Source organism: Lynx rufus, unplaced genomic scaffold (genome assembly GCF_022079265.1).
Source record: "Lynx rufus isolate CCGP_SWC_20201006 ecotype Redwood Valley unplaced genomic scaffold, mLynRuf1.p SCAF_17, whole genome shotgun sequence".
NCBI classification, from domain to species: domain Eukaryota; kingdom Metazoa; phylum Chordata; class Mammalia; order Carnivora; family Felidae; genus Lynx; species Lynx rufus.
Genome location: NW_025814831.1, coordinates 14298166 through 14313354, shown reverse-complemented (window position 1 = coordinate 14313354; position 15189 = coordinate 14298166). Strand labels below are relative to the sequence as shown.

At 42.3% G+C, this 15189-nt stretch overlaps 1 protein-coding gene and 1 non-coding gene across 6 annotated transcripts in view; both read right to left on the bottom strand.

Moving 5' to 3' along the window:
* Positions 1–15189, bottom strand: part of TTC7B (tetratricopeptide repeat domain 7B) — a 254836-nt gene that overhangs the window by 188009 nt on the left and 51638 nt on the right. For all 5 annotated transcript variants that reach the window (XM_047080225.1, XM_047080223.1, XM_047080226.1 and 2 more), the window contains one exon: positions 2913–3043. In XM_047080225.1, the coding sequence (XP_046936181.1) occupies positions 2913–3043 (131 nt within the window). The remainder of the gene's footprint in view (positions 1–2912; positions 3044–15189) is intronic.
* Positions 6780–6909, bottom strand: LOC124512715 (small nucleolar RNA SNORA11). The gene has a single exon (XR_006962230.1). It is a non-coding gene; the product is annotated as a small nucleolar RNA SNORA11 (small nucleolar RNA).

The following is a 15189-nucleotide window of genomic DNA, read 5'->3' as shown; positions in this document are numbered from 1 at the left end:
TAAGATTAGGAAAGATTCCACCGCTAACCGTATGATGGCAGGCCTATGAGTGAACCCATGTTATCCTCATGGCAGCCTTACAGCAATTATTATTGCCATGATACAGATGAGGATCTTCGGGTGGCACAGAAAGGTGGAGTAACTTTCCCAAAGTGCCACAGCTAGGAGGTGGCAAATCCAAGATCCCAACCCTGGCTGTCACTATACCACTGCGTTCTGCTGCCTCTCACAGCTAAGTCAGCTGCCTCACAAATCTAACACTCTCAAACATCTCTGAAACACGGTTCGGGGGTGTCACATCATGAAAAAATATCGACCGTGTCACTCCACCCTGTCCTCAAAACTTCTCCCCCAATTTTCCTCTTGCTAGTGAATGAAGAAAACCGCTCAGAAAACCAAAACAAACAAACAAACAAAAAACCACCACTAGTAGATAAAATGCCGGAGGTCCTGGCCAATGGAAGTTTCTTTGCTACGGAATGGCCGGTAAATGGGGGGAAACCACTGAGTGACCGACTGCCTGTGCCCAGCAGAACGAATACCAGAACAGAGTGTGTGGGATTTTCTACTTAAAAGGCCTGCCCGCCCAGAAAAACAAAGCACTATGAACCTCGGCTTGTCCTAGTCTGTGACTTCTTTCAGATTCTATTTCCCTAACATTTCTGTTAGCATAATTCTTAAAAGTCATTTTAACTTCAAACTTAAAAAAAAAAAAAAAAAGAGGCCAAGTAGGTATCTTCTGCATAGAACGCCAATCTTGCTTCATCAAGACCTTGAACATCCACCCAGCCCAGCAGTCACTTAGAAAGGCTATTTTTCCCCCACGCTTCCCATCAATCTACACATGGCTTCTCGAGCACCTACTACAGTCAAAACAGATATCTGGGTCATTCCATCTCTCTCATCACTAATACCCCAGCATGTTGTATCTTGGGGGGGGGGGTGGCAAAGTGATTTCCCATAAAGCAAAACTCACACTGGAAAATCAGAGCCAGAAATGTGAAAATCACCTATACCCTGAGATTACACCCTAGGCTGAGGCTGCTTCCCCGCGCTACCGAGAGCTACGCTCGCTTGGCCAGATACCTTCTGAGCGCTTTCTGTCGGGAAGGGTGTGGGAAACGACACTACCTTGTACTTGTGTGCAGCAGCCTGACATGAGTGAGCCCTGAACTTGGTGTCAGAAGAATTCTAATCCTACCTGTGGTCCTAACTTCCTGTGGGTCCTCCCTGTCTGGGCCTCCATTTTCATCTCCAAATCTCACATCCTATGACCACTGTTTCCCAACACCGCACAAAAAAATTTTTCTTTTAAATTCTATGATTATACAAGTCTCCTTGGTGGTCTGGCGGGAGAACCCGACAGTGAACTGGTGGTTATCACTGAACACAACAGGAAGTACATCCAGAGCTGCCAGTCCCCACGTCATTAAAGACACGTGTCACAGATGAACTCCTCCAGCCGGGAGAAGGCAGCCCCGAGGTAACGGGGCCAGACAACTGTTGGCAAGTAAGGTGCAAAATAAGGGCCCCTAAGTGGCAAGGGCTGTGTGGTCAACAAGAACTGCTTGGCTGGGTAAGAGACGTCTCCACTTCCAAGCACTGGCTATCAGGGAGACAGCCGTTCAAGACGCTGCGCATTTTGAAAATGCATGACCATTTCTTTAAAGATCATATCAGAAATTCTGAATAACTGAAAAATTCCTTTCTCATATGAGCAGCCTTCTGAGGGGACGTTTTGGCAAGACGGCCAAGTATCTTCCTGAATTCCCAGACACCATGACCTGCGATTTATGACCCATGCTGGTGTCGGCCAGGTCAAATGCTGGTCCCCTCATTCCCCCAGACTCCTCTCTGTGGCTCTCACCTGCACTCCCTGCCCCTTACAAGGCAATTCTGATCCTTATCACACACATCAACACGTTATGAGAAAACTTAAGGGAAGAAACTGCTTCAGTCTGTACGCATACAACGTAACAGAGCTAACCAGACTTTGGCAGCCCCTCCCCATTCTAATCCTTAGGGAAACAGAGAACTCATAAACTTGATGAGAAACAAGACATGTGTCATTTTCATGTCTCTGGGTGTGAAGGGGGAAACACCGGTGGCAAGCCCTTGGTCAGAATGCCAGGAAACTCTGCTGGGGGTAGAGATGGCTAGAACCCATTGTCATTAGTAGAAAATAAGTGACGTGTACCAAGAATCCAGTATATTTCTGCATCGGGGCTAAGTTCCTTCACTGACACATCCTTTTACCATCTCCACAAGAACTTCATAAAGTAGACGTTCCTTTTACACACAGAAAGGTTGAGGAGAGAGCAGAGCCAAAAGATGGCGATCCTTCTAAACAGACAAGCTGCCCGCACCTGGCTGGCCCCATCGCGCCTCCGACCTCCTCTGCCCGAGGGCGTGAGCGCAGGTATCTTCCCTCCATCCCTGCCCAGGGGGGCCCCCTTGTCAGCTGCCGGCTTGGTTCCCCACACCACAGGCAACCACTGACCATCCCAGATGGTTTCGGGGGATACGCACCTGCTCCGAGCAGGTCAGCCGGGAGTCCCCAGCCGACCTTTCATGTAACTATGGATGTAAAGCTTCCCAAACCCCAGATGTACATCATGTGGGCATATCATCCGTGCAAGTACAACCCACTTCGCGTAGGAGAACATGAATGACTAACCACCCCCGGGGCACACTGTCACTTCTGCTCTGAGGATACTAAAATGCTTCCCAAACACTTTTCACAAGATGCCACAATCCCCACCATCTCCCATGCGCTGAAAAATGTAAGGAAAGCTTTACACCCAGAGGCAGACACGTGGAAGGTTTTCCAGAGGTTGACCACAGTTCTCTATGGTCTGGTTTGAAATTTTTAAAAAATTATCAGCTGGAGCGAACACACGCTCCTCACTTACCCTCTCTATCTCTTGGAGGTACAGGAGTGCAATGTCGCCTGCTTTCTCATAGCAGGTGATGACATCCTGTTCCCGGTCCACGTGGAGGTTACTGGTAGAAGAGGAAACAGGCAACTTCTCTAAACAAAGTCCTAAAAAACAAACAAACAGACAAAAAATCAAACATACAAAAACTAGGTGAGTTGTTTTTCATGGAGCTTAATTTTTCAGTATTGCCCTAGAGGACCAGAAGATGGTCCCAGGATATCATAAACTGTCAGAGAAGCGGCTTCTCTGCCCTCTACCCTCCCTAAGGACAAAATGGAACATCAAAATGAGACACCAAAAAGAATATCCGTATATGACACATGAAAGAGGCCCCAAATACACAGAAATTACCCCATGACTTTGATATCCAGGTTGAGAATTTGACCGGGTACTTTACCATGACCCCATTCAGACCTAACAGAGCTTCTCATTCAAGGTATGGCCCAAGGCCCTTAAAGTAAGCAAAGCTTGGCTCACAGCACAATACTAGCTAAAGAATATCTTCTATCCCAAAATGTACACTTAACTAATTGAACATAAAAAAAAAAATGTTAAATGCTCTCAGGAGTCTCAGTTACTAGGAAAATCTTCTGACTCTGTGCTTTAGACTTTTGGGAGTCACAATAGCCCCACAGACCACCTCTCCGCTGTGGGCTAAGAAAATACCAGAGCTGCTTTGTGGGCATTTCTTTGGAGACGGAAGAGATCCTCTTTGCCAAGAGAGTGTTCAGGGCTGGGAGGTACAAAAGTATGAAAGATTGAAAAAATAAGAATGCTAAGAACAGCTGTTGCCTGAACCAGCACCAACCTCAGGCCCGGCCCTGGGCAACCAGTCGCCCCCCGGTCACCACCCACAACTGGGGGCAGAGAGAGGGAGGGTCTCCGGTGACTCTACACAAGAGGGCTTCTCCTGTGACAAGTGCCCTGGGACATATGTATACAACATGGCATATATTCCACTCCAGGGAAAAGTGCGGGAGAAGTTTTGATATTGACAGAAAGGGGGTCTGGAACTGGAAGAAGCCAGAGAAATTCCCACCCCCGGAAAACCCACTCATTTTATAGACCAAGAAGCTGAGATCGGCCAGGGTGAAAGTAAGTGATTTGTCTAAAACCTGACAGTCGGTTAATAGAACAACAGGAATCAGAATTCAGGTCTCCAGCCTCCCAAATGACACCCATCTAGTTAGTTGCTAATTTTCAGAGCAGACCCACTACAGAGAAGAGACCAGACATGCTGAGCGTCAGCAAATGACCCATTCTTTCATGTGTCATCATGTTGAGAACAGCTTCTTCCAAGCTGCTCTTATCAGTGACCGTCCCTCCAAGGCTGCAAAAAGCCACGAGAGAGATGTCTGTACTGAACAGGAAAGAAGAGAAGCCACTTCTATTTACAAGGACACAATAACTGAGGACAGCGTGCCTGGGAGCTCAGAGGTTACCAGTTTGTCACAGAAAGTGACGGCTCAAAGATTTTGTCATTTTTTTTTAGCAGCTTTATTGGGGTGAAATTGGCATACAACAAGCAAAACATTTTTTCAATGTTTCATCATGATGATTTTTTATTTTTATTTAATTTTATGTTTTATTAACTAAAGTCCATAGTTAAACCACATTAGGGCTCACTGTGTTCTGTACTTGATGAGTTTTAACAAATGTTTTGTCATGTATCCACCATTACAGTGTCCTACAGACAAATTCACTGCCCTAAAGACGTCCCATGCCCCACCTACTCATCTCTATACCCCTCCTCCTGACCCCCTGGCAACCACTAATCTTTTCACTGTCTTTATGGTCTTGCCTTGTCCAGGATGTCATATAATTGCAATCATGCAGCATGTAGCATTTTCACTTTCACTTTTAACTTCACTTTCACTTTTAACTTAGCATTTAAGGTCCCTCTGCATCTTTTTGTGGTCTGATCACTTCTTTTTGTCCCTTTACAATATTCCACTTATTCATTAATCTATTGAAAGGCACCTTGGTTGGGGCTTAAGCATCTGACTTCAGCCAAGGTCATGATCTCGCTGTTTACAAGTTCAAGCACGGCACTGGGCTCTGTGCTGACAGCCTGTCTCTGCCCCTGCCCCACTCACGCTCTGTCTCTCTCTCTCAAAAATAAATAAACATTAAAAGAAGGAAGGAAGGAAGGAAGGAAGGAAGGAAGGAAGGAAGGAAGGAAGGAAGGAAGGAAGGGAGAAAGGCACTTAGGTTGACCCCAAGTTTTGGCAATTACAAATAAAGCTGCTATAAACATTCACGTGCAAGTTTTTGTGTGAACATAGTCTTCAATTCAAATAGGTCAATCAATACCAAGAGTGAGACTCTGTAAGAAATAGTTACAAATGGGGTGTCTGGGTGGCTCAGTTGGTTAAGCGACCGACTTCGGCTCAGGTCATGATGTCGCAGTTTGTGAGTTCGAGCCCCGCAACAGGCTCTGTGCTGACAGCCCAGAGCCTGGAGCCTGCTTTGGATTCTGTCTCCCTCTCTCTCTGCCCCTCCCCTGCTCATGCTCTGTGTCTCTCTGTCTCTCAATAATAAACATTAAAAAAATTTTTTTTAATAGCTACATAAACATATTTTGTTTACAAATAACTTTGAAACAGTAATATTTTTAGCTTTGTCAGAAAGTGCCAAACTGTCTTGCAAAGTGGCTGTACCATTTTGCATTCTCACCAGCAATGAATGAGACTTAGTATTTCTCAGCATCCTTGTCAGCACTTGGTGTTACCAGTTTTCTGGATTTTAGTCATTCTAATAGGTATGTGGTAGTATCTCCTCGTTGTAATTTGCAATTCCCTAAAGACAAATGATGCTAAGCATATTTTCTCATGCTTATTTCCCATCTGTATACTTCCTCTGGTGAAGTGTCTGGTCAGATCTTTTGCCCTTTTTTCAATTGGGTTGTTTATTTTCCTATGGTTGAGTTTTAAGATTTCTTTGTATATTTTGGATACAACTCATTTATCGGATATTTGCAAATATCTGCCAGTATTTTATTAGAGTCTATGACTTGTCTTTTCATTCTCTGAACAATGTCTTTCACAGAACGAGAGGTTTTAGTTTTAATAAAGCCTATCAATCTTTTTTTTCACGGACTGTGATCTTGGTGTGGTATCTAAAACCCCACTGCCAAACCTAAGGTCACCTAGGTTTTTTTCCCTATGTTATCTTCTAGAAGTTTTACAGCTTTGCGTTTTCTACTTAGGTCTAATCCATTTTGAGTTAACATTTGTGAAAGGTGTAAAGTTTGTGTCTAGATTTTTCTCTTTTGCATGTGGATGTCCAGTTGTGCCAGCACCATTTGTCGGAGAAACTATCTTTCCCCCACTGAATTGCTTTTGTGCCTTTATCAAAAATCAGTGGATTATATGGGACATCTGGGTGGCTCAATCGGTTAAGCGTCCAACTCTTGATTTCTGCTCAGGTCATGATCCCAGGGTTGTGGGATCAAGCCCTACATTATGCTCTGCACAGAGCATGGAGTCTGCTTGGGATTCTCTCTCTCTCCCTCTGCGCCTCTCCCCTACTCACATTCTCTCTCTCTCTCTCTCTCTCTCTCTCCCCCTCTCTAAAATAATAAATAAAAGTTTCATATCCTCATTAAAATAAATCAGTTGGCTATAGTTGAATGGGTTTATTTCTGGCCTCTCTCTTCTGTTCCATGCATTTATTTGTCTATTCTTTCCACAATATTAGGCTGTCCTAACTACTCTATACCATTTTTTCCAAACACAACAAACAAACCTCTACTGAGGGATAATTTATATGCCATAAAATTCACTCAGTTTAAGTATGCAATTCAACAACTTTTATCTTATTTTATTTTTATTTTTTGACACATGTAGGGTATCTGTTCATAGGAAAGCCACAAGGTTTGTGCCCCTTGTCACAACGAACCCAGATTCCTGTTGGGTGTGTTGTAAACAGAAGAGCCATTTCTTCAGGCCCCCTGCTCTGATCACACCCCTCAACAGCTTTTAATAAACTCAGAGCTGTGCAGCCATCAACACGGTTCAGTTGTAGAACATTTCTGTCATCCCCCAGTGATCCTTTCTGCCCACCCCCTGCCTCAGGGAACCACTAATTTGCTTTCTGTTTCCAGAGAGTTACCTTTTCTGGACATTTCATAAAAACAGAATCATTTAATATGTGGTCTTTTGTGTCTAGCTTCTTTTGCTTAGCATACGGTTTTCGATGTTCATCCAAATTACCACAGTACTCCATTTCTTTGTATTGTTGTATGGATAGACTGCATTTTACCTGCCCACTTGCCACTAATGGACCTTTGGGTTGTTTCCACCTTTTGGCTATTATGAATAATGCTGCTATGACCATTCATGTATAATTTTTTGTGTGGACAGATCTTTTCAATTCTCTTTCAATGGGTATGCACTTAGAAGTGGAATTATTGGGTCAGATAATAAATTTATGTTTCATTATTTAAGAAATACTAAACTGTTTTCCAAAGTGGCAATAGCATCTTACAGTTTAGGGGGGGGTCCAGTTTCTCCACATCCTCGCCAACACTCATTATTGTCTGTTTTATTGGAGCCGTCCTAGCGGGTGTGAAGTGATCTCATTGTGATTTTGATGGGTGTTTCCATAATGACTAATGAAACTAACCATCTCTTCGCGTGCTTGTTATTCATAGATCTTCTTTGAAGAAATGTCTATTAAAATCCTTTATCCATTTTTACTGGGTTGTTTGTTCTCTTATTATTGAGCTTTTAAGAGTTCTTTATATATTCTGAACACAAGTTTTCTATCAGATGCGGGATTTGCTAATATTTTCTCTCATCTATAATGTTAAGACATGTTTTAATATGTCTTTTGAAGATCAGAAATCTTAAATTTTGATGAAGTCAAACTTATCAATATTTTCTCTTATAGACTGTGCTTTGGGTTTCCTATCTAAGAAATATTTGCATAACCCAAGGTTACAAAGGCTTTTTTTTTTTTTTTTGAAGTGTTTACTTTTGAGAGACAGACAGAGTGTGGGCAGGGAAGGGGCGGAGAGAGAGGGAGACACAGAATCTGAAGCAGGCTCCAGGCTCTGAGCTGTCAGCACAGAGCCTTACGTGGGGCTCAAACCCACGGACCACAAGATCATGACCTGAGCTGACGTTGGACACTTCACCAACTGAGCCACCCAGGTGCTCCCAAAGGCTTTTCTTCTTATACGTTCTTGTGAAATTTTTATAGGGTAGGTTTTACATTTGGTCTATGATCCATTTTAAAATAATTTTTGTAGGGCTGCCTGGGTGGTTCAGTCAGTTGAGCATCCAACTTCGCCTTAGCCATGATCTCATGGTTCGTGAGTTCAAGCCCCATATTGAGCTCACTACTGTTGGCATGGAGTCTGCTTTGGATTCTCTCTCTCTCTCTCTCTCTCTCTCTCTCTCTGTGCCCCTCCCCTGCTTGCACACATGCTCTCTCTCTCAAAAATAAAAATAAACATTTAAAGAATATTTTTTGTATATGTTGCAAGATAGAGATCGCAGTTTACTTCTTTATAGATAGACATCCAAATGTACTACTTATCGAAGATTTTTTACTTCACATGGAATTGCCTTTGCACTTTTGTGAAAAATCAGATGGGGATATACATGTGAGTCTTTTTCTAGACTCTCTATTCTGTTTCAATGAGCCAATTGTCTATATTTATGCCAATAGCACCCTGTCTTGACTACAGCACCTTTATAAATCTTGAAAGCAGTGTTAGTGTTCCAATTTTGTTCCCATTTATCAGGTTCTTTTTTTTTTGGGGGGGGGGGAGAGCTATTCTTAGTCCTTTACACTTCCACATGAAATCTTCTTGTCAATATATTTTTTTAAGTTGGCTGGGCTTTTGATGGAGATTGTGTTGAATTTATAGATCAATTTGGGAAGAACTGGCGTCTTAACAATATCGAGTTTTCTGACTCATGAACACAGTATGTCTCTTCATTTCTGTAGGTCTTTAACTTCTCTTAGCAATGGTTTGTAGCTACCAGTGTACGTGCCTTGCAAACCTTTCCGCAGATTTACCCTTAAGTATTTCATATTTGTCATGGTGTTAAAAATGATACTGTTTTAATTTCAATTTCCTTTTGTTCACTGCTATATATAAAACTACAATAAATTTTTGAATATGGATCTTGAAATCTGTAACCTTGTTAAATTCACTTATTCTAACACCATTTTTGTAGGGTCCCATAGGGTCCCTCAGAATTTCTACAAAAATACTCATGTTGTTTGCAAATAAAAGGCAGTTTTACTTCATCCTTTCCAATCCGGATGCCTTTTATTTCTAGGTACTGCCTTATGCCTTGCTGCAAAGAATCTCCAGTACAATGCTGAATGTAGTGGTGAGGTCAGAAATCCTTACCTCATTCCTGATGTTAGGGAAAAAGCACCAGCCCTCCACCATTAAGTTTGATGTTAATTGTGAGTGTTTCACAGATGCCCTTTATCAGGCTGAGGAAGATCTCTTCTACACCAATGTTACTATGAGTTAATATCAAGAATAGATGCTGAATTTTCTCAAATCCTTTTTCTGTGTCCACTGAGATAATCAGATGGCTTTTTTCTCCTTTAGCTTTTTAATCTGGTAAATTACACTGACTGACTTTCACATATTAAAACAAACTTCCTTTCCTGAAATAAACCCCACTGACCATGATGTATTATCTTTTTTTATACTGTCAGATTTGATTTGTTAAAATTTTGCTTAAAATTTTTTCCATCTCTGTACATGAGGAATATTCATCCATAGTTTTCTTGTAATGGATTTGGGATTTGTATAAATGCTAACTTCATAAAATGACTTGAGAAATATTCCCTCCTCTTCAATTTTCAGGAGGAGTTGGCATGGAATTGTTATTTTGTTCTTAAGTTTTTGGGAGAAGTTACCAGGGAAGCCATCTGGACCTAGAGTTTTCTCTGTGGGAAGCTTTTAACTACAAATTCAATGTCTTTGATACAGGGTTGTTCAGATGATCCCCTTCTCCTTACATGAGCTTTGGTAGTTTGTATCTTTCAAGTAATTTGTCCATTTCTTCTGAGTTGTCAAATTTACTGACATGGTGCTGTTTAGAATATTCCCTGATCCTTTTAAAATCTATAGAATCTCTGATCAAGGCAGCTTGTGTTCTCTCTTTTTATCCTGGACAGTCTAGCTAACGGTTTATCCATTTTACTGAAATTCTCAATAAAGATCTTTTGACTTCATTGATTGGGGTTTCACTGATTTTCCTCTATTGTTTTCCTGTTTTCTATTTCCTTTATTTCTGCTCTGGTTTTCGCTATTCCCTTTCTTCTGTATACACTGAACTTGATCTACTCTTCCTTTTCTTATTTCTTAAAGTGAATGCTAAAGGATAAATCTGAGACCTTTTTTCTTTCCTAATATAGGCATTCAGCTATAAATTTCTCCCTAAGTACTGCTTCAGCAGTACCCTATAAATACTGATATGTTGTGTTTTTTTTTTTCATTCAGTTCACAACACTTTCTAATTTAACTTTTGATTTCTGCTTTAGAAATGTATTATTTAGTTGCCAAATACTTGGGGATTTTCCCAAGATCTTTCTATTATTGATTCCTAAATTAATTCCATTATGGTCTGTGCAGTAAAAGGCTAAGCGGGCTTGGGATGTTCGAACTCCGCACATTCCGAAGAAAGGACTGGCCCTTGTGCAGCTCTTGGGGAACAACCTCTAGGATCCTAGAAAATCGTACCTGATAAGAGTGTCTTTGTTAATCTGGGTCACACCAGATAGTTATACTTATAATGTGATTTATGGTGAAGGCCTTGGGCCACCCTATATCCGTTTGACCTCTGGAAATAGTAAAAACCGAATAATTAAAGTCAGTTCCATGGGTGCTCCATTTCTACATAACAGAATCCCAATAAAAACCCTAAATGCCAAGGTTTGAATGAGCTTCCCTGACTGGCAATACTCCGTAGGTGTTGTTCCACAACCTTCCTGGAAGAATGAAGTGCTGTCCATATGACCCCACTGGGGGAAGACCACTGAAAGATTGAGACTGGCCTCTCCCAGACTCTGCTCTAAGCGCCTTTTCCCTTTACATATTGTAATCTGTAAACTTTGTTGTAATCGTCTGAAACAGTGAGCATAACAACTTTTCTGAATTCTGCGAGTCTTTCTAGTGAATCACTGACCTGAGAATTGGTCTTAAGGATCCCTAACACAGGCCAGAGAACATAGTTGAACCCTTCTAATTTGCTAAAACTTGAATCAAAATTCTGGCCCAGAATATGGTCAGTCTTGGTAAGTGTTTCATTACACTTAAAAAGACTGTGTATTCTGTTGCTGGGTGGAGTGCCACATAAATGTCAGTTAGGTCAAATCAGTAGACTGCTTTGTTCCAAGGTCCTCTATCCTTACTGACCAATCAACTGTGTACTTGTTCTATCACGTATTGAAATGGGTACTGACGTCTCCGAGAACTGTCAGTGGTCGCTTTAGGGTTTAACTCATCATGGTCTACTTCAAATGACAGTATTCCACATCTCATACAGTACAACACCTTCACCATTGCATACTTTCATTTAACTCTCTCCAGTCTTTATTCTCTTATTATACACACTTTACCTTCACATAGGTTCTAAGTCCCACCCTACATAGTTCTCATTTTTATCGAAATGATCAATTACATGCTAAAGACATTTAAAGAACAAGGAAGAACACACACAGCCATCGATATAGTTATGACTTCGTTCCTTTGCATGGATTTGTATTTCCTCCTGGTACCACCTTCCTTCTACCTAAAGGGCCTCCTTTAACATTTCTTAGAGTTGCAGTTCAGCTAATGATTTCTTTCAGCCACTGTATGTCTGGAAAAGGCTTTTTTAGGCCTCGTTTTTTGAGAGATATTTTCACTAAGTATGGAATTCAGGGCCGATAGTTCATTCCCGTGTCCCCCACCAGCGCTCTAAAGGTGTCACTCTGCTGCGTTCTCACTTTCATGGTTTCTGACAGTAAATCTACCACGATTATAAACTTGGATGGGTTTTGACAATAAATCTCCCTTATGTTTGTCCGTCTGCATGTAATGTGTTTTTTTTTTTTTTTTTTTCTGGCTGCTTTTAAGATTTTCTCTTTATCACTGGTTGTGAGCAATTTGGATTATTAAGTGTTTGGTTCCGTTTTCTTCATGTTTCTTGCGCTCGGGCTTCACTGAGCTTTCTAGATCTGAGGAATTACGGTTTTCACAAAATTTGAAGTGTTCAACTGTTATTTCTTCAAAAATCTTTTACGCTACCCATCCTATTAGGGAACTCCAATCACACACACATGAGGCTTCTTAAAGTTATTCCATAGCTCACGTTTGCTCTCTCCACTTTTTGAAAGGAATATTTTTCTCTCTGTTTCATTATGGATAGTTTCTACTACTATGCCTGCAAGTTCATGAGTTTCTTCAATGTCTAATTTGCCATTAATCATATCCAGTGTATTTTGCATCCCGGACATTACAGTTTTCATTTCTAGAAACTTGACTTACATGTATTTTTTGTTTCTTGGTTTGTTTGTTTGTTTGTTTTTTAGAGACAGAAAGCATGTGAGCAGGGGAGAGGGACAGAGAGGGAGAGAGAGTGAATCTTAAGCAGGCTCCATGCTCAGCATGGAGCCCAATGGAAGGCTCGATCCCATGACCCTGGGGTCATGACCTGAGCTGAAACCAAGAACAGGATGTTCAATCGATTGAACCACCCAGGTGCCCCAACTTATGTCTATTCTTATCTTCCATGTCTCCAGGAAATTTTTAAATGGAAGGAATACAGTTCTAATTCCTGTTTTAACGCCCCTTCAGTCCTAGAATGTTCAATATTCATTCCTTTCCCATTTAGAGTCAAATTTGTTTACGCAGTTGCAAAAAAATCACTATGCAGCCTCTCTCCAGTGTGAACTCTGCTACAGCCTCTTGAAATTTTCTTTGAAGGAGCATACAAGACAAATTGAACAAACTCTGGGGCGCCTGGGTGGCTCAGTCGGTTAAGCGTCCGACTTTGGCTCAGGTCATGATCTCCTGGTTCGTGAGTTCAAGCGCCACATCGGGCTCTGTGCTGACTGCTAGCTCAGAGCCTGGAGACTGTTTTCAGATTCTGTGTCTCCCTCTCTCTCTGCCCCTCCCCCGTTTGTGCTGTGTCTCTGTCTCTCTTTCTCTCGAAAATAAAACATAAAAAAAAAATTTTAATTGAACAAATTCAATGGGAGTATTAGTTGAGTTTATTTATAGAAAGCACTCACGAAGCGTTTGCTATGATTATTGTTAAGGTATTATTACTACCACAACAAACTGCCTCACACTCAAAAAGCAAACCAAACTAAACGAATTCACCATTTGCCAGAGCAGCTCTGGAACTACTCTGAAGCGTGTGCTTGACTGGAGCTTCCTCGATGTGCTTTAAGTGCTCACTTGTGCAAAATTTAAACCACCGGAAAACAAAAAGAGATCAATGGTTCCATAATCTGCCTTCTGCTTGTATGAAAAATGACCAAATAATGTGCAAGTCGTTATCAGGAATTTAATATAAAGAAAAAAAAAATCTCCAGGGTGTGTTGAAGGGCCAGGAAAAAGAAAAAGGTGGGGGGGGGTCGTCTATCCTGCGGCACTTTGTATCACTGCAGGCTGGACCCTGACCACTAACGCTCGTGAAGACGACCTTCAGGGACCCGCCAAACCCACCAAATCAAAGAAAAGCCAATTCCAGTTCAGCACAGTTTGTCTATCATCTGTATTTGGGGGTCTGAAATATCTGAAATCCAGTCATCTAGGCTTGCAATCCATCAACATGCATAGTTAGTAGGAACACTCAAACCAGTTCCACAACTTAATCCTCCACAGTGAGGAGACACGGGTGTTTTCTGTGGGTCTGTGTTCTAATTCGGGAGATATGTGGACACCCAAGGTCTGGGCTGGCAAACAGGCCCCTGGCAAGGAATCATTCTTAGTAGGGGGCTCTTTATGGTAAACATTATTCCTTTCCTTCTCCCAAATGCTATGACATTCTTTCCATGTGTCACTGGGCACATCTCAGAGCAACAGCAGAGCCTTGATTTACCACAGTGAATTTGTGGCTATGCAGCTCAGCTCCAGGATATTTAATTCTCTGTCAAAAGCTACTTACAGGGCCTCTCGACTAGACTATAAATTTTCAAGCATCTGGGATCAGATCAACACTGTCTGAGAAGCAAGTCCTGAGGTCATGGCCCAAACTGGCCCCCATTAAAATGTCAGATGACACCCTGTCAGTTTGGAAAGCTATCATCAATAATGATTTTAGTTACTTTCTTTTTCCCAAAGAAATGCATGACCAAAAAAATAGTGAAGAACAGACTTGACAAATAGCTGGTGTGACAGCAATGTCCAATGCACATCTTGATAAGCTCTGTGCCTCCAAAATCAAAGCTGCGTACAAAGAGTGGAAATCAACAGTTCCCTGCCCAATCATCGAGGCCAACTTTAAAGCATGGACGAAAACAGTAGCGGACCATGTGCTACAATTTCAAAAATGCAGAATAGCCACTGGACCCAAAATGCATCCCCCTGCCACAGGAGGGGAAGCCCACAGGTACACTCACTTCTGAAAGGTCCCTCCTATGAAGGGTAACACGCTTAAGTAAATTAGTGATCAGAAAATCATTTAGATCACACCTGACTGCTTTCGAAGCCCTTCCGTGTACAGAAGCCTGTGTGGTCCTGGTTAATAGACACCATCCTCCCTCCAATCTCGTGGAGAAAGAAAGTCTCAGAAGAATGAAGCGACAACCAAAAGGTCTGTGCAGGGGCCAGGAGGAAACTATAAGAGGGCCTGGGAGCTGGGCAAATGTGTCCTGTCCCGGGGAATATTCTGAGGGGAGAAATCAAGACTGCCGAGTCTGATGCAGCAGGAGGGGTGTCGGAAGGCAAAGGGGTCACACGGCCACCAGCAGACCAAAGGGACGTCACAGTGGGGGCGGGGGGGGGGGCAGGGGAGGGGGCTAGGCTGCAGGGAGCCGGCTGAGGACCTCGGACACTTTTAAAAGCTCAAATGTGTGCAGCCTCTGAACTGCTCTATTTAGGTGTGGCCTAGAGAACATATAACATAGCAACCTGGACTCTCCATCCTTGGTTTCCTTCTGCAGCAAGGTTTCCTCACCTCTGAAAGGGAGCTCCGGTTTATCTCCACAAGGGCTATGTATCCCTGGAGGGCTGGCTGAGGAAGTGGCCAGCTGCACATCTCACTGGCCAAAACTCCAGCGA